Raw genomic sequence first — 19,543 nt, 5'->3', positions numbered from 1 at the left:
GCCACGTGTAAAAGGGGCTGGTCAGATTCAATTGCCGAAGAAAATCTCATTTTTTCGGTGGAAAATCTGAGTAAAGCAAAACCAAATGCCAAGAAAAACTCCTATGCCGGCTTTTGTGCAACCAAACACATATTTATTGGTCTCTAAGTACTTCATCATATTTATTATATACTTTTCTAAGTCTACAGGTCTAACCATGCATATTGACTTCAAGTGTTAGAATATGTGAGATCCATCGTTGGATTAGGTGAAGATCTCACCGTTAGATCTTCTTGTGGGAGATTAGGCAAGTTGGTTAATGAGGCAACCCACTAGAATAGGCAGCTAGATTTAATTAGTAAGTAGATTAGATTAGAATACTCCATCATTATCTCTTTCCATAGTCTGCTTGATCTCTTTCTATGTTTATCATGTATGTGCTCAATATAAGCACACCTTGAGCTCTACTGTAAATCATCCAAGTTTAGTGAAATTACTAGAAAATTTTACATGGTGCATGGGCTGGTCGTGTTTTTTTGCTTTGAAAATTCAGCTTAAAACCAGAGTCGTATAAATTTCGCCAACCTAAATTCTCCTTCTGATTGGAACATTTTTCATATTTCCACACCTTTTATTCCACACTTCCTCTTTGGCCTCGACTCTTCCACAGTCCATTCAACCTTATTTTGACCCGCAGGGAAAGGAATACAACTTTTCTATTTCATTGAAGTCATTACTATTCTAGCAAGTTTTCATGATCAGAAATGCTCTACTAACGTAGAGTACTTATTTTAAAATACTGGACTACACGGGCTTACATCATATAAATGCTCCTCTTCCCACCCCCTTGCTTACTTTGTTAGCCTCTTGAATTTCAAGTTTCAACCCCCTCCTCTTTTCATCACCCCTACTACAACTACAACTAAGTGAAAGATAAGAGAGAGAATTCTGAACAAATAATACAACCAAAATGTTTAAGGAGGGAGGAACTTCCGGTTGGATCGCCGGAGGGCCAGCGCGCATGTGTGACTCGTGCCGAGTTGCGGCGTGCAGAATGTACTGCCGAGCAGACTCGGCGTACCTGTGCACAGAGTGCGACGCCCGGGTCCACTTGGAGAACCAAGTTGCATCCCGGCACGAGCGCGTGTGGGTGTGCAAGGCGTGCGAGAATGCGCCGGCCGCTGTCACATGCAAGGTGGACGCGGCCATGCTCTGTGACTCATGTGACACTGACGTCCACAGTGCTAGCTCGCTTGCCCGTCGGCACCATCGGATTCCAGTCGTCCCAATTACCGGTCACCTCTTGGGCCCACCTGCCGAAAATAGGCTGGCAGGCCTAGATGATTATGCTGGTGACGGGTTTGTGGCGGTGGAGGAAGAGAATGAGAAGAATGCGGAGAAAGTCCTATTGGGCAAATATGCCACTGATTGGGTCCCATGCGACTACGATCCTCATAAGGAAGAAGATGAGGCAACATCTTGGTTGGTTTTAGATCCTGTTACGAATAATAATCAGAGTAATGGGTTTTTCTTTGGAGGAGAGATTGATGAGTACTTTGATCTTGTGGAGTATAATTCAGGTATTGAGAACCAATGCAGTGTTCAGAATCATGAGAAGAATGATGGAAGGGACAGTGCTGTTCCAGTACAGTGTGTTGCAGCAAATGAACAAAAACAACAGAATGCTCAGTTGGGTAAGGAGTTTGAGGCCTCCAAAGCTGTATTTAGTTACTCTGCTTCTCTTAGTAACAGCGTAAGCTTTCTTTAGTTTTTTTCGCCTTTAATTGCTTTAATTTAGTTCTCTTCAAATTTAGATTTGATGGGTATTTTCCTTTTCTTCTATTTTGTTGTTATTTTTTTATGGGTAGCTGTTAAATCTACTGAGTTTCATGGCATAGTGCAGTAGTGCTTCATTTCTTATTAGTTTTGATTTTTTTTTCTGTTAGACCAGTGGTTCTCTCTCTTGAGTAGTTTTTGGATGAGTATTTTGTGTTTATATGATTCTCCATTAATGTTACTTATCAGTTTCAGAGAGTGATTTCTTCTTATTCTGACTTCTGAAGGGTATAAATTAAGATATGTTCTGAATTGGGTGCTTCACTCATGGTTCATGTTGGTTTTTCCTTTCCTTAATTTTGGATGGCATATCAAGATTTATACACGAATTTATGTCATTTTTTTCTTGAACCTCTTTTAAGTTTCTTGATTCGTCCCCTTTTATGATCAGTTGAATTTTTGCTAAAAAATTCCCATGCATTTTCTCAGCACTAAAGTTGAAATTTTCGAAAAATTTCAAGGACATCCACTCGAATCAATTCGTCATCTGCATAAGTTTCCAACTCATGAAAACTCAATGATTTCCTTTCATTTGTCTCCTGATTGAGTTGTTTTTCATATTCCTTCTTTTTCCCGGAAATTTACAATTCCAATGAAATTTCTGCTTTTTTACTTTGAATAATATATGTTTAATTTATTTTGAGAATTTTGGTGCTCTCTAAACATTGCAAACTGTAAACAGTTCCCTGAATTAGTGTGTTTCTTCTTTTTTTTCACCTCACTCAAGTTATCAGTATTCTGTTTTTGAAGATTTAAGGAACTTCTATTACTTTTAACAAATCACAGGGGTTCTATGTGGGAGTTGGTTTTTTATTACTTTTGAGAGCTTTTTTTCAATGATATGTAACAAGTAATTAATCTATTGTTTGTCCTGTTTCTAGTTCACGGTCTAATTTTTTTATGCTCATCTTTAGCTAGGCATAATATCAGACATAAAGGTCTTTGGCTGTTCTTGTTCTTCCCTTTTAATCAATGATATGTAACAAGTACTTAATCTATTGTTGGATTTTCATCCTTTAAATTTATATAGTTTGATCACCATTTTGTGATGATTATAGGTTTCTATGGCAACTATGGAAGCCAGCACCGTACCAGATGGAACCATGACTGATATATCGAACTCGCACACCAGACTTTCCAAAGGAACTATTGACCTCTTTTCAGACCCTCTTCAAATTCTACCTCAATTTATTCCCATGGATAGGGAAGCCAGAGTTCTCAGATACAGAGAGAAAAGAAAAACTAGGAAATTTGGGAAGACAAAAGATATGCCTCGAGAAAGGTGTACGCTGAAACCAAACCCCGAATCAAGGGCCGCTTTGCCAAAAGAACAAATGTAGAGGTTGAAGTAGATAAAATGTTCTCTGCCATTATCTTGGCCGAAAACTGCAACGGAATTGTGCCATCATTCTAACTCTATAAGCCATCTTGGTGTAAGAGAATTATGACTCAGTATTGTATATTTCCGACATAAACAGTTTGAAACAATGAGAGAAATAGTATTTTTGTACAATCTTGTGCTCTCTCTCTCTCTCTCTCTCTCTCTCTCTGATAATGGAAGCCTAAATTTACCCCTTATTGATGGATCATATAGTTAAAACTTAGTTCATTGCTTTCTGAATTCTTGCACATTGTGTTTGTGATAGTTTTGCTCAGCATATAGTGAACCAGTTCACAATAAGTTTAAGTTACACAGTGATTCGAAAAAGAAAAAGAATGAATTGGGAACCAACTCAAATGACAGTCAGTTTAATTTAAGCAGTGAAGGAGTTTTTACTTTCTGTTCAAACTTCCTCAGTCATATTTTTCATTTCAAAATTTTCATACTCCAAACTGAAGAATCAAATATAGGAAGGAAATGCATTTAACCATATCCAGCATCAAGTGCACATTTGGGATATCAAGAACATTTGGCCAGTTTCTTTTTGTGTTTCAAAGAAGTTGCTCAGTTTATAAAGGCGAACAGGGTTCATATGAAAGTTGCAAGCTGTGAACCTGAACCAGAAACAAGTGAACCAATGAAGAAGGTAACATGGTTGTACAAGCAACTAGGTTACCTTCTGTGAAATGCTAGGTTATGATTCGGATGTGAATCCCAATCATAACTCACCAGTACAGAGGCGCGCGCTCTCTCACTAATGATCGGTAATAAAAGCTCATTGCACTTTTTCACCTTTTTGGTGTGGAAAGATACCACAAGGAGAACAAATTTCAGGCTCATGGAAAAAGAAAAGTTCACTGCACTTCTTGAACTTTGTGGTGGGGAAGATAGGCACAAAGGATAAACAATTTCAGCCCTGGAAGGATCCTTAAAAAGTTTTCTTCTCTTTTTTTCACTTTACCATCCATTCCTGTGCTGCCATTGGCTTGCTTATGTGCTTTTCTCCACTTGTAAAGTACACCCTCCAGATTCTTTCTCTGTGTAAAATATTCTGAGACCTCATCTTTGCTTTCGGATCTGAAGAGAGTAGCAAGAAGAATGAGTTCTCGTTTGATTTTAAGATCCTTTTAAATAACAGGGTGTCAATAAAACTAGCAGTTCCTGATGAATTAGTAGTTACAAAGAATTTAACACCAGATTTACACTCTTGGATCTTAACTACTGGAATGAAATCCACAGAATTCTAGTAGATCTCAAAAAAGAAAAAATTTGTGGGTATTAATACAAAACTTCGTGAACCGAATGATTCTAAGTACAATGATAATCAGATTAAAGTTGTACGCTCTGGGTGTTCTATCATTGTCATGGGTTTAGTGTGGGTCCTTTGCTTTCATTACATCGATTGTGGATTAGCTTGAGAAATAGCAATAGAACTTTTCCAAACATAAACTATGAACAGCAGGCCATGATATAGACTTCAAGAGCACAAGCCAACACTTTTTCATGGTCTAATTTATCTTAGAATCAATTCTCTTCCTTATAGCTTTACTCCTTTTGACTGAAGTACTTTTTTTTTCAGAGGTACAATCATTCTTCAATGTTGATTCCATTGTGCTTGCATGTCTCATTGACATCAGCATGCATATCTAGAATTTTGCTTTTGAGGGTCAAGTGAATTGGAATTTGCTTTTGACATCAGCATGAATATCTGAAATTTTCTTATGGTTTCACTGCTATTTTCCAAGGATGACCCCTTTAAGAAAATTATGATATCCATTTCTAAGTTCCGTTTTATCCTGAATGCTGGGGTTCCCAATTCAATACTAGGAATATCATCAAATTCTTTAGATCTAGTTTAACTAACTCAAGGCCAGCTGAAGTAGGGGGAATGCTAATGGATGAGTGGGGCTTCATCAGATGGGCCTTCTCCGGCCCCATTGAGATCATGGATTCCAATAAAGTAGAATTGATGACGATGTTACAGGGTATCAGGATCATGAAGAGCAGGAACGTGAGCAAGCTAGTTGTAGAGCGCTTCCTTAATGTCATTAGGTTGATGAACAAGAGTCATCCTCGTCATTGGAGACTCATGCACATGATTGATGAGATCTAAGACCAAGAGGGTATTTCAGTTCGTCTCAAGCATGTTAGAAGATCGACTAACAGTGACGCAGATAAGTTAGCTTATGTAGGAGTTGATACAACTCAGTTAAAGATTTGATTTTCTCCCACCGTGAGCCTTTTTGTATGTTATTTTATCATAGCTCTCCTCATATTGTTTCCTTCTCATCTCTATATTGACCAGTTCTGTCGCTAGGCTTTCCCCTTTCTTCCTTAAAAAAGTTCTCTATCGTCGTTAATCATTCATCTATACAATGTGACCAGTGTGTAGAGAGAAAAGAGCCTGTACAATAAGTTTAAGACAACAAAGACCACCAAATTATTACCAACAAATCTCAACATTTGAGTAGCCGAGACCGAAAATGCAGTGTTCTTGAACCTCACATCACGTGCTTAGTGTTGCATTTTGTGATCTTTGATGTTTTCTTGATATTTTTATTGCATTTCCAATACAATTAGAATCTGTTATAAACATCATTATGACATAAGAGATTAGAACCGCATCTTCACTGATCATTCTATCTTTGCCTCCACATTTGCTTTTCAAACAACTATACAATCCCACCAATTGGGAAGGATTTCCCATCCCAGGCATTTTCATCTGAATAAGTGTGGGATCTCAAACCTGTAAAAAAAAATAGAACTTCTGAATATTTTTTTTCAATAAAACAGCACCTATACCTGACCTAAGAACGGTGTGCGCACAAATAAACACATAATAACAATAATGTTGCTGTCTGTTTGTTTGAGCACCTTGGCAGCATAAATGTGGAGAATCAATCTATTGAAGGTCAATCCTCATGTTCACCTTCGTCTTCAGAATCTACATAAGAAATCAGTGCATTCATAAATTGTACGACACATTTAAAAATAAATAATTGGTTCATCCTGGATTCCTTTCATGGGATTATGTCAAGAATGGCAAAGTACATGTAATGCAATATACTACTGGGTTTAAGATGAACTGGCTACAATTTTTTTGGTTCTTCAACTGGTGCAATGTCGTGATATGATGGAGTCTTTTCACAAAGGGCTTGCTAGAAACACCCCTTTTTTTAACCATGAATGCTTCCCTATAATGGTTTCTGAGGAATTGTAGAACAATGCAAAGATGTGATTCTCTTATATTGGCTTTGTCATTCAAATTAGAATTATATTGTGAGTCTCATGTGGAAAATAATTTGAGCTGTCTGGTCCACAAGCAAGGCGTGCATACACTACAAGGAAGTTGTATTTTACAGACTAAATTTACAGGTGGGGTGGTCATACAAAAGCAGTCATAAAACCGCCGGTATATAATATTTTTACAGGTGGTTTTATGACCGCCGGTAAAACATCATACATACACCGGCGGTCACATAAACTTGCTAGTATATGTTTATCTTTAACGGGAGAAACTCGTAAAGTGCCCCATTTTTCCGGCTGTTGTGTTTACCAGCATTTGGACCGTAGCTATACCAACAGTATTTAGTATCCCCGGTACTAAGCAAATCCAGCCAAGCAATACTAAAAAAAGCCTACTAAGAAGCGGAAGGCAAGGCATCTTGAAAGACAAAATGGAAGTATCCCAAACTTGAAGGTCTTTGCGTGAGATAATATTTAGACCCCGTTTGCTTCGGATTTTTGGGAACCGATAATGAGTCCAAACAGATTATGGGACCCAAATTAACTAATTTTGGGTCCAATAGTAATTACCTAATTTGGGGTTCAATAGTAAGTTGTGGACTCACTATCAGTTCTCAAAATCCAAAAGAAGCAGGAGGGGCCTCAGTGATTCTACAATACGAAGGTTTTGGTAATTTGCATTGGCATTTTCAATCTTAACGTGTACATGCACATGTGTGCTTGTAAATGTGTGTATGTGCAGTTCAGGAAACCATCAAGAAAACATCCAGAACATACCAGATCGGACGTCATCTCCAAGCTGGCCTCTTGCTTGGATTTGTTTTACGAGCATCCGGTACATTAACACCCACCAATAAATGTGAAGAACAAACAAGCAGAAGAGAAGAGTATTGAACAAATAATAGAATATGGATCCATCAATCCGATGTTTCTCCTTGTCCAAGGTCAAAAGAACTTCATAACTGCCAAAAATGGAAACATAAAAACATGTACACAACTTAAAGATCACTTTACTTTAGACCTTGCTCTCTATATAAAAGAACTAACAGATTCTGAAACTAGGGTCACAAAACTATATTTAGTCTCATTAATGAAATATATACATGTTGCTAAGATATGATGTCAATGGTTTAACATGCTTTCTTGGTAATTTCACACTTGTTTGAGCACTTTTCTTCAGAAGACACCATTAAGAAATTTTACTTCCCACACAAACAATTTTGTTCTCCATGTGATAGACCAATGGGACAGTCTCAACAATAACTACCTAAATGTTGGCCAGATCACCTGTGCCCACATTCAGTGTACAGGGAAGTGGTAGTCCAGGCACAGATGTCTTAAAAGGGCATCCTCAAATCATTTTTCATAAAAATATACATGCTTTATGGTCAGGGACATGTGGAGCAGAGTCTTGAGTAGATTCGGCTTGTCTTGGGTTTTCCCACTCAGACTTACTGATTTACTAGATTGCCAGTTTTTCATGCGTTGGCAAAAAAAAAGGAAAGATTCTTTGGAAGGTTATATTGTTGGCCACGATATATGGGTGCCGTGGAAGGAAAGAAATGCTCAAGTCTTTAAAGGTTTGGTTAAAAGGCCGTAATTCATCTTTTCAAAGATAATTTCTCTAACCATTTTGTGGGTCAAAACACCCTAGTTTCAAGTGAGCATGCAATACCTTGGAGAGAGATCCGCTTAATAGTGAGCATGCAATACCTATCTCTCCGGATTTGATCCTACTTGGACCCAGTCAGTTGAAACTAAACTTAGATGGGTCTAGCATGGGTAATCCTGGGTAGGGGTAGGCGATGTTATTAGAGATGAGAATGGATTGGCCAGGTGGGCTTTCTCGGGTCCATTTTGGATCATGGATTCTAAAGAGGCGGGGGTAAGAGTAGTCCTCCAGTGCATAAGGATAACAGAGAGGAATGATTTGGATCATCTGATTGCGGAGGGAGACTCCCTCAATACAATCAGGTGGCTGAAGGGGAGTCATTCTCACCCTTGGAGATTCACTTGGCGGATTGAAGAGGTCCAAGATTAAGTTGCAGGCTCAGATATTTCCTATCAACATGTGAGAAGATCGACTAATAGTGAGCTGGATAGGTTAGCTAGGGCAGGAGTAGCCAGGGAGAACCTGGAGGTTTCTTATTTTTTTGCCACCATGAGAGTCCGTATTATGCATCTTATTTGGTATGTTTATTTCCTCCCTTTTTATTGATCATGTCAGTCATTATTTTTAATATAATTCTTTGCCAATTGCCATTCCAAAATAAAATAAAATAATCTAAGCGCTTTTAGCAATCTATGCAGACATTGAAGTAATGAAGCAACCTGAGCTTTAACCATTCGAAAATTTGGGTGACAAATCAAACTTTCCTTTTATCCTTTGTCTTAACACAATACCAATGTATCTTATCAGTAATGTCCTTATTTTGATACCATTAACAAATGTCATTATTTTGATGTTTTTCCTATTTTGCAGGACAATTTTTTTTTTTTTTTTTGTTTCGATTGATTTTCCATCTTTTGTAAGGTACGTATATCTCAAGAGAATATTTAAAAGGCCAGTAAATTAGCCAGTAAATCCGCAGATTTCACAAAATCCTCAAAAGGAGAACAGAGATAAAAGTATTGCTGCACACAAACGAACAATAAAATAAATAAACATAACAATTTTTTAAAATAATAACATGTATCTGCAGTTTCTTTCTACATCGATATAAGATTATGGGGTGTGAAATCGGATGTCAAGAAACAGAGAATACTTAGGCCCTGTTCGTTTGAGATTATGCCAACTGATTGTGAGTCTAAAACCAATTATTGGACTCAAAATTAAACATAAATTTGAGTCCAATAATTGGTTTTGGACTCACAATCGGTTGGCATAATCTTCAACGAACTGGGCCTTAATATTAGTAATAGCCAATCAAAAGATACCTACATGAACTAAATTATACCAACCTTGTACTCCAAAGTATCCAGAATGGGTAGTATATGAGGCGAAGTATGATCCATGATGCAACAAAAAGAATGAATGTAAAGCTAGCAACTTTTTCATAGCCACTATATTTGGACATCTTCCCCACTTCCAAAAGAACATCACTTACATCATGAAGAGCGAGAACAATAGAACCAACACGAGCAAACCTGCAAGGAAAGGAAGATCAGGAAGTTAGGAGAACGATGGCAGCCTATTAAAACATGATCCTTATATGCTGCAGCAGTGCATGGAGTGCAAATAATCGCATGCCAGCAAAAACAATAGCCTCGCTGAATGACTGCTAATTTTTCTGAATGACTGCTAATTCTAATAATAATAAGTTGACAAAGATGAGAGAAGGGGCTTGCTGTCCTTGGGGATTTGGGGAAAGTATTGAGGAGATTCTTGTTGTGCTCGAGGGTCATGCCACGAAGATTCGGCATGTCCGGAGATCAGCCAACAGTGATGCACATAAACTGGCTCGTTTGGGTGTAGACAGATGTGCAATTTTGACTATTGATCGCCTTCCTCTTTTTTTTTTTATCACCATCCTCTTGCGGATATTTTTCCTTTTATTTTCTTCTCTCTCTTCTAGCTTGTGGTTTTTCCTTTTACTCTTGCTTCTTTCATGACCTCAGTCTTGTTGTTCGTTTGGTTTTGATTAATGTTAACAACATCAATATAAAAATGGTTAAAGGAGTACGTAAATGAAAAATCAAGAGCAAAAGTCCAATTCATGAACAAACCTCCATACATAAGAGCACACGATAAGAATGAAAGTTGCAATATGGTGACCCATTGATACTCCGAAGTCTGACCTCCTTGTCTCCCAAAAAATTAAAGCAAATATGGAGTACATGTAGAATCCAGCAGTAAACATGTACATTGCCTTTAGTTTCAACCTGTATCAAAGGAAACAATCAGCCAACTGACATCTTATGTATTCCATTTTCTAAATAATTGTCGTGTTGGATATGAATGTCGGAAATGCACCAGCATATTTCTGAGATAGAATCTTAATTTGTCATTGTTTTTATTTTTTAATATATACTATGAGACAATATTTAGATAATAATATATTGTTTAGGATTATCAATCAACTGTATAAAAGTGGCGATGTATACACGGATGATGAACATATCTTACACAGAGAAACATTACTAAGTTACAAAGCTTCATACAGATAGGATTTTTCTTGTATACCATGAAAATAGGGATAAAATTGATTACCGAGTTATGCCAGATAAATCTTCTGAAGTTTAATAGTCAAGATTGAAGAATTAATATGGTAAACTTACTTAGTCTTTTGATCTGGCCAGACCTGTTCACCAGGTCCTTGCCAAAAATATTTGGTGTTTGTGAACCAGGGCTCATTATATGTAACAGACACTGCCAGAAGCTCTGCTGAAAAATAATAAATGCACTTCCATGCTGACTCCTTGAATTTCTTGAGCTTTCTTCTCGGTTCTTTGTTATCCGGCGTGTCACGCCCATTTCCAAGAATAACTCGTTTTGCCAACTTCTGTTAAAAGAAGTCGTTCAAATTATACTATAAACCTTGAAAGAGAAAATTTGCAAACAGTCATCGTTTAATAAAATCTGAAATCTAGCCAAGTAACATACCCATTTCCATTAAAGACAGCAACTCATGAGTTATGAATTGTTCATCAAATGAAAAAGATCAAATCATGCATCAGCATATGGAAGAAAGAGAATGTATCGCCATATAAAAAGCAGACAATTGGATGCGAAACATGTATAATGATGAAAAAAAACAGTCGGAAAAGCGATGGTTTATTTATTTATTTTTTGAAAAATGACATATATATTATAACTTATACGAGAATTACAGAAGTTAGGGACCAGAAGTCCCTTTCTGATTTACAATGTATGGGATCCAGGGGATCACCACTCGGCCCTAAAAAATAAAAAATTCCTTAAGTCACTTCAGCATCATCCTAAAACTGTCACCATCCAAAACACAAAATACCTCCATTCCAAGGCCCCTGCAAAAACCTTTCAAAACCCTGATATATACTTGTTAAAACCTGTACAACCTTCTATTAAAGATCTTGAAAGCTCCCCTTAAGATGAGCATTTTTGTAAGTCCAACAGAAGTCGTTCAATCTCAGATGCAAAGACCTCCTCATCAAGGCTGATAGCCTAGAGCTCCTCGTCGTTTGGGTCCATTTCTTCGAATGCCCTTTTCCGTTTGATTATAGCCTCCAACTTTTGAATCCCCGACACCTTATCTCCTTCCCATTGTAGGAGCCTCAAATTCTTTTCATCCGCCAGGACCTTGGTAAAGAAGGGGTGCTTATGCATAGGTAAGTGGGTTTCTTTAACATTGCGTGACCCAGTTACACAAAAGAATACTTCTGGCCTCCTACTAGCCGCCTCTTTAAAGAGCTTCCATTGTCGCTTCAAGAAGTCCCTAATGACTTCTTTCAGCGTTGATGATATCGCTTCTCTCAGAAAAGCGAAGGTTTATAAATACAGAATATATCACCATATGAAAAGCAGACAATTGGATGCGACAAAACATGAATAACAATGAAAAAAAACACCAGTCGGAAAAGCAATGATTTATAAATCCAGAGCATTTTTTATTTTTTTTTAAATAAAATGATGAAATAAATCCAGAGCATAATACAGTCAAATAACATTTCAACCATTTTGTTGAAGATTATTTAAGGGTAACTTTGGTACAATTGATAACTGCCGCTAGCACTATAACTGATTTTATTTTCTTAATACCCTTGTTTAATGTCATTTATCTTCTCTGAGTGGCACTAAATTCTAAACTCAAACTCAACTCAACTCAACAAAGCCTTTGTCCCAAACTATTTGGGGTCGGCTAAATGAATCCTTTAGAAAAATTTCATGAAGAAGGTGAAAGGAATCTACCTAGCTCTAATCCTGGCTCTAGTTGGGTTCTTCTACGTGGATCATTTTCTTCCATTCTATCCTATCCAAGGTCATGTTCTCTGTTATGTTCCTAGCTATCAAGTCTTTCCTCACTGTTTCTACCCAAGTTGTTTTCGGCCTACCCCTACCTCTTTTTACTCCATCAATTTGGCACGAGTCGCCTCTTCTCACTAGAGCATCCAAAGGCCTACGTTGGATATGTCCAAAGTTCAAACCATCTGAAGCGGTGCTCTCTCATCTTCTCCTCAATTAGTGCCACCCCCTCGAATGTCTTCATTTTTAATTCTATCTGACCTTGTGTGGACACACATCCATCTAAGCATTTGCATCTCCGCTACACTCATCTTATGCACATGCTGCTTCTTGGTGGCCCAACATTCTGAGCCGTACAGAGCATGACTGGCCTCACAGCTGTCTTATAAAACTTTACCTTCAACTTGGTAGGGATTTTACAGTCGCACAGAACTCCGGAGGCATGCTTCCACTTCAACCAACCAGCTCTTATTCTATGGTTAACATCCTCTTCAATCTCTCTTTCCTTATGTGGAATTGAACCAAGATAGCGAAAGATGTCCCTCTTAGGTACCTCCTATCCAATCATATTTACCACATCCTCGTCCCGCCTCCTTACATTACTACAGTTGCACTCCATTACTCTGTCTTAGTCCTACTCAGTCTAAAACCTTTGGATTCCAAAATAGTTCTCCATAACTCTAACTTTGCATTTACTCCTGCTTTGGTTTCGTCGATTAATACTATGTCATCTGCAAATAACATACACCACGGCACCTCATCCTTGATACCCTCCGTAAGCTCATCCATAACTAGCGTAAAAAGATAAGGGCATGAAATTTATATCACTTACAAAACCGATACATCTCTGGCTCCTTTGAGAAACATGATGTCCAACTTCCAAAAACAAGCATATATGCATGCTCGTTGCAATAATCACCTAATATGCATCTTGTAAAAAAATCATAATGAGCAGAATAAAGTAAAAAAAATGAAATCCATATATTGCAATTTTCTTCAGATGATACCAGAAAACTTTCACATGAGATACCATTTCAGATTTCATACAGTTCTAGTAAAAAAATAAATGAAACCATGTTGGTGAAGGGAACAACAAAATATATAGAGAATGGTGAACTGACACATAACATGGAGCTAAAAGAAATACTATGGTGAACATGAACAAGTTTAGAAGAGACAGTGGTGGTCATAATACAAACTTCTTATGATTATGAATGGTCATATATTCTATGGAAACAATTCCTAGGTTCCAGGTTGCACGGTGGTTAACTTCTAGTAGGAAACATAAAATCAGAGACACCTGGCGGTACCTACATGACACATTGGCTATGATCAGTAGACAAGGATCGTTTGTTTGTCGATGTGGATATGAGGTGTCCGACATGGCAAACCCTAAAAATCTAGAACGGAGACACGACACATACTTATGGATAAAATTACTGATTAGTGATTACTAATCATAATTATAACAAAATAAACATGGTATTCATTTAACAAACAAATAAATCTTAGGATTAAACAACTATAAGTTAAAAAAAACACAAAGTAATCAAATATCAGTGCATTCAACTATCTAATCTAGTTATCTTCAGTCTTCAATATGCATCGAGAAAGGGAGACGAATATGATATGATGAATATGGATTAGAAGAGTGTTTGTTTAATATTTAGGTTTAGGGGAGGGGAGATAACAACAAATACTAGTTAAAGAAGAGTTAGTTCTAAAATAAGAAATAATCATAAAAGAGGAGGTAAACACAATATTCGATACTAAATAATATTTCACTTGACACAATGGGACTCCAGAGAGAGAGTGGAAGTCTCCAGTGCCTTATCGTGTATGTGCTTTCTTCTGGGTTGCTTGTTTGTATAAGACTATTACAATCAACCATATGTAAAATAAAAGGCAATGCATTGTACAGCAGAGACCGTTGATCACCTCTTTATTCACCAAGGTTTTAAGTAGGGCTGCAACTCGAGCCGGGTTTTACCCAACCCGCATCGACCCGACCCGAAAATAGCCTGGGTTGGGTTCAGGTTTCATGGGTTTCGGGTAGAGCCGGGTTGAGCATTCAAAAGCCCGCATGAATCTCGGGTCGAGCCGGGTTTGAAGGGGCCCGACCCGACCCGACCCGAGTCACATAAGTTATAGTATGTACATTTTTTTCTATTGTTAGTTAAAAGTTAAAAGTGAAAACCCACGCACCCACTGTTATTGTATGTGAGTGTAATTTCTGCTTCTATGAGTTGAGTTGATTCAAGTGTTTGATTCAGCATTGTTTGATTGTAATTACAACATTGTTTGATTACAACATTGTTTGATTCAAGTGTAATGTGAGTGTAATTACATCATTGTTTGATTCAAGTGTACTGTGAGTGTAATTTCTAATTCTATGAGTTGAGTTGCCTTGCCAAACAAGAATTTTCCTTAAAAAATTGCGTCAACGTGAAAAAACCCGACCCGACCCGAGATTTATCATGGGTAGGGCCGGGTTTGGGAATCGTGGGTTTTCCGAAAAAAAACCCGACCCGAGATATTTCTCGGGTAGGGTTGGGTTCTCCAAAACCCGACCCGCCCGACCCGAGTTGCAGCCCTAGTTTTAAGTTTCGGTTTTAGATTCGATCAGCACAGAAACGGAAACATTTCGGTTTCGGTAGAAATCTCGTAAATCGCGGCAACATATGCAAATGATGAAATTTTTTTATCTTTTAAAAAAAATGCAAAACATGAAATTTTAAGATAAAACTTTGGGAAATGCTAGAGTACGCACAGATACATACTTAAAAACCATTGCATAAACAAGATAGTCATCCATAATGGCTTAATCACATCGAACACCTAGTGACATTCGTTGTTTCACATGTCTGAACAATAAAGTCAATAAAGAAGTACAATGCAATGAAATTGAAGAAAGTACAATGACCAGTCTTAAGGGCCTCAAATGTCAATACCACATAGAGTTACGAGCTATTATTGGTCCCATGTTGATCTGACATCTCATGCATAAGATACGGTTACTTTGTTGTGCAGTTTGATGATGTTGCCTACCAAATATCATTCTCTACATTAATGAAATGCAAATAATATCTTTCCATTTTTTGTCATTCCGACCATTTCGGTCGAATTTCGGTCGAATTTCTAGAATTTCAGTCAATATTTCAAAGAAATAATGATGTAAAAAGAAATCAGTATATTTTATTTCAGTAGGGATGGAAATGGAAACATTTCGGCATCTTTCCCTTTAGTGTAATTTGGGTGCTATCAAATCACATTGCAAATCTTCTTGAGCGTGGGGTTTATGCCCCATGGCCATCCAGAGGGGGGACCTCTCTCTCTCTCTCTCTTTCTCTCTCTCCACAGTTTTGTAGTTTGGAAGGAGAGGAACAAGAGGATATTCAAGGGGTCCAACAAAGAGATCCCATAGTATTCACCGACAGATCTCCTATGTCATCTGATGGACAGCTAGGATTTTAGAGGCGTGACAGAATCATCAATTCACTTTTCTTAAGATGTGGGAAGATTAAGAAGGTTCCAGATTGATCCCCTTTAGTGTAACTTGGGTGCTGTCGAATCACATTGCAAATCTTCTTGAGGGTGGGGTTTATGCCCCATGGCCATCCAGAGGGGGGACCCCTCTCTCTCTCTCTCTCTCTCTCTCTCTCTCTCTCTCTCTCTCTCTCTCTCTCTCTCTCTCTCCGCGGTTTTGTAGTTTGGAAGGAGAGGAACAAGAGGATATTTAAGGGGACCAACATAGAGATCCCATAGTATTCACCGACAGATCTCCTATGTCATCTGATGGACAGCTAGGATTTTAGAGGCGTGACAGAATCATCCATTCACTTTTCTAAGGATGTGGAAAGATTAAGCAGGTTCAAGATTGACCCCCACCCCCACCTCCACCCACACACACACACACAAAAAAAATGATCTCCTCGCACTGAGTTCATGAAGCTAAACATTGATGGTTCTAGCTTTGAGAGAATCTGGGTTATGCTTGCATCGCTAGTCTTCTTAGCAATGCGGACAGCTCGGTTAGGTGGTCCCTCTCTGGCTATCAAAGAGATATTTGAATGATCTAGAACTTCAGTCTCTTTTGAGTGGGATCTTACACGTGGACCCTTCCCTTCTTGATTTCCTTGTGGTTGAGGAGGATTCTCTCAATGTCATTCAATGGATGACGAAGGGTAAAGAGTTCATATGGAGGTTCATAGACGCTATCAATGACGTTTTGGATATGATTGATGGGCATGTTATGCCCTTCCAGAATGTCTTTCGGTCTGCCAATGCCCTTCTAGCATGTCTTTCGGTCTGCCAATGGAGAGGCGGATCATCTGGTTTGTTAAAGTGTTGAGAGCAATTTTGGAGGTGTTTGAAATGCGGATGTGACGCGGAACGCGGCCAAGAAAAATCCTTCTCAACTCGGCGCGGACGAGGCCAAAAATGCGGTTGATGAGGTCAACGTGGTCATACCTCGGGAGAGTCGAAGGAGTTTATTGACTTTGTAGGGCAAAACGCAGAATGCGGATGTGGTGCAACGCGGAACGCGGCCAAAGCAAAAAGGAGTCGACTCGGGGGAGTTCCTTGTCGAGTCAAGGAGTTTTTAAACACTAGTTTGATCACCCCCGCTCAAGGGTCTCTTTATATTCTTGTTTTTGCTTTGGTGTTTCTCTTGATCATCTTAGTTGCTGGGCTACTTTTGCGTTCTATTTAGTAAATCATCGCCGAATTAAAAAAAAAAAAAAAAACATTTCTCTTTTATTTCCTTAGGGAAGAATATCAAGTGTTAACCATAGATCCCAACACAGATAAAAGAGCCTATAAGTAAAGATCACACTTGCAAAGCATAAGGCAATATGATAAGCAAAACGGGGCACCTTCTACACACCTTGCAAACTGCAATGTCATGTCTCTAACAATTGACTGTCAATAAGCAGCAATAGATAGCACATAAAAAGCATCACAGAATGCTCATCCTTAAATCATCAAATCAGAACCCCCAAAAATACCTTTTTTTTAAATGGTCCCCAAAAAAAATACTAATTGTATCTAAAAAAGGCTTGCATCTGAATATAATTTCACATCCCTGAACTTTTGTATCCAAGGTTGACTGATCCCATCTCTAACCCTATAGAGCAATTACTTGCTTACATTATCTCCATAACCAATTACATGGACACTTATTACACATCTATTTAACACAAATGTTTTCAACCCTAACATCCCAACTACAATTCACAGGTAACTCTTAGTGACAACCAAAACTTTGCTCATCTACAGTCGCATAGTCTAGACAATACTGTAATCATTCTATCTTTTTTGCTTTTCATTTTATCCTCGTGCAAGATAAAGAAAATAAGGAAGAATGAGTATCTTCAATTTAGTAATCAGTCACTAAAAGACAACAATGTCAAAGGAAAAAAGTCAAAAACTAACATATGTTACTGACTGGATAAAGAATACAACTTAAATCTTATAGAGAGTAGAGACTATTATAGTTTATTATTCCTTGATTCCCTAAGCAAAGTGTCAGCAAAAAAAAAAATTGGCAAAACCAACACTAACTAAAACATTATTGAACCCAAACCCTCCCCACAAAGAAACTACCTAACATATAACAATGAGAAAAAAAAAAAAAAAAAAAAACAGGTAACACACCAACACTAATTTGAGTAATTTCCATGTCAAACTGGGCGTTGACTATAATATCACTAAACTGAATCAGTCTATTTTCTATGTCCAAACATCCCTGAAAACCCAAAATTCTTCATCATTGTTCTTTCACATAATGAACAGGACATCAAAAATAAAACCCTAACATTCTAGTCCTCCATTAGAAAAAAAAAAAAAGATACCCAATACTAGGAGTCGATTTTTGTTCCTAATAACAGAATCAAAAGTTCAAAACAAGCTCATAATCTAGCATAAGATAAACAAATAGACAAAACCCACCAAAAAAATATAAGAAGCCACATGAATGGAAGGATTTTTCAACCCAAAAGAAAATAAAAAGATCACCCATTTCATAAAAATCAAAACCCACAAAATTAAAAAGAACATCAGACGAAACTGATCATGCTTTTGCATACCTCGAATAGGAATCTATCAAGGAGGAACCTTATTGAAGGGAAAAACAAAGCCAGAAAAGGAAGCACGACGAAATCTTCATATAAAGGAAAGGATTCCTCCTCCCAATCGATAGAAAAAATCTTTTGAATCAAACCCATTTCGTCTAATCGAAGATTGAGAGTGAGAGAAGAGGGAACTCGGCAAGTCTCAGACATTCCTTGGTGGCATACCAGACAGAGAAATTTAAATCCGTGAATTTAATTTCTCAGCCCAGATGTAATTTTCGTTTTATGGGTTCTCAGAATTACACCAAAATTTTCCTGTCAAAGGTATTTTCCTTGAAAATTGAATTTTCAAAGTTTGGTAACCCATTCTTGTAAGTAAGAGTTGATTAAAAGGGATAAGGGACGGTAAAAAACATAGGATGGAGGGTGTTTCATCGCTTGTCTCTACTGCTTTAACGAGCAACCAAGTTGAATAGTCACTTTCACTGTTAGATTTATAGTAGTTTTGTGATTCTTGAAACTTTATTTTATTTTCAGATATAGAGTTAATAAAAGGAGTGTTCCTAGTAAACAATGGGGGTATATTTATCATCTCTACAAAAAATAATGTGGTTTTGTTTAGGCCCCTTTTTGTTTGGATTTTGAGAACTGATTGCTGTGTTCAGAACTGATTATTTGAGTCAAAATCAAAACAAACAGGGCCTTAGGCTTGCTTTTAATAAGCTGATTGTGGGATATTACATCTCTATTACATTGATGTCTCTTAAGTGGCTCATCCTATGGAAAACTTCTTCTGTGAGTGCATCTCATCTTGCCACATCCCAAGTGTTGAAACTTAAAGGCAATATGGAATTATGGATGTTGTGACAAATAAAATTCAACCCAAAATTCTCAAAAAAAATTTAATTATATAGCCATTTTACTGAAATTTCGGAAATTTCTGCCGAAATTGGTATTAAATAAAATATTAATTTTTAATTGTGTACCCGATTTCGGCCGAAATTTCAGTTTGGTGAGGGTCAAAACGCATACCGAAACCGAAATTTAAAACCAAGGTTGTGACAAATAAAATATGAAAAAAAAATCCAT

The 19,543-nt window shown here is 37.6% G+C and overlaps 1 protein-coding gene and 1 pseudogene across 1 annotated transcript; one reads left to right on the top strand and one right to left on the bottom strand.

Annotated features, from left to right (window-relative positions):
* Window positions 1-949: 949 nt before the first annotated feature.
* On the top strand, window positions 950-3,229 carry LOC143856632 (zinc finger protein CONSTANS-LIKE 2 pseudogene; annotated as a pseudogene).
* A 2,320-nt stretch (window positions 3,230-5,549) lies between these two features.
* LOC143856289 (ceramide synthase 1 LOH3-like) lies at window positions 5,550-18,859 on the bottom strand. Its single transcript, XM_077366471.1, has 7 exons — window positions 18,470-18,859; window positions 10,721-10,944; window positions 10,169-10,324; window positions 9,404-9,589; window positions 7,220-7,404; window positions 6,071-6,140; window positions 5,550-5,942 (listed from the first exon to the last, which is right to left on the bottom strand). Exons 1-6 carry the CDS (start codon window positions 18,662-18,664, stop codon window positions 6,109-6,111), a joined length of 978 nt encoding a protein of 325 aa, XP_077222586.1. The 5' UTR covers window positions 18,665-18,859; the 3' UTR covers window positions 5,550-5,942; window positions 6,071-6,108.
* Window positions 18,860-19,543: the final 684 nt, after the last annotated feature.

Source organism: Tasmannia lanceolata, unplaced genomic scaffold (assembly GCF_043159265.1).
Source record: "Tasmannia lanceolata isolate RefF3 unplaced genomic scaffold, GAP_Taslan_0.1 ptg000023l, whole genome shotgun sequence".
Lineage (NCBI taxonomy): Eukaryota > Viridiplantae > Streptophyta > Magnoliopsida > Canellales > Winteraceae > Tasmannia > Tasmannia lanceolata.
This window is presented reverse-complemented; position numbering and strand designations above follow the sequence as displayed.

What these genes read in the sequence shown, in the direction of transcription:
- LOC143856289 (XM_077366471.1), bottom strand. Translation starts at nt 18,664, where the DNA reads ATGTCTGAGACTTGCCGAGTTCCCTCTTCTCTCACTCTCAATCTTCGA. An exon ending in TGGCCAGATCAAAAGACTAA is followed by an intron (nt 10,325 to 10,720) that starts GTAAGTTTACCA and finishes CCTTTGATACAG; the next exon opens with GTTGAAACTAAAGGCAATGT. An exon ending in TGGATACTTTGGAGTACAAG is followed by an intron (nt 7,405 to 9,403) that starts GTTGGTATAATT and finishes CATTTTTGGCAG; the next exon opens with TTATGAAGTTCTTTTGACCT.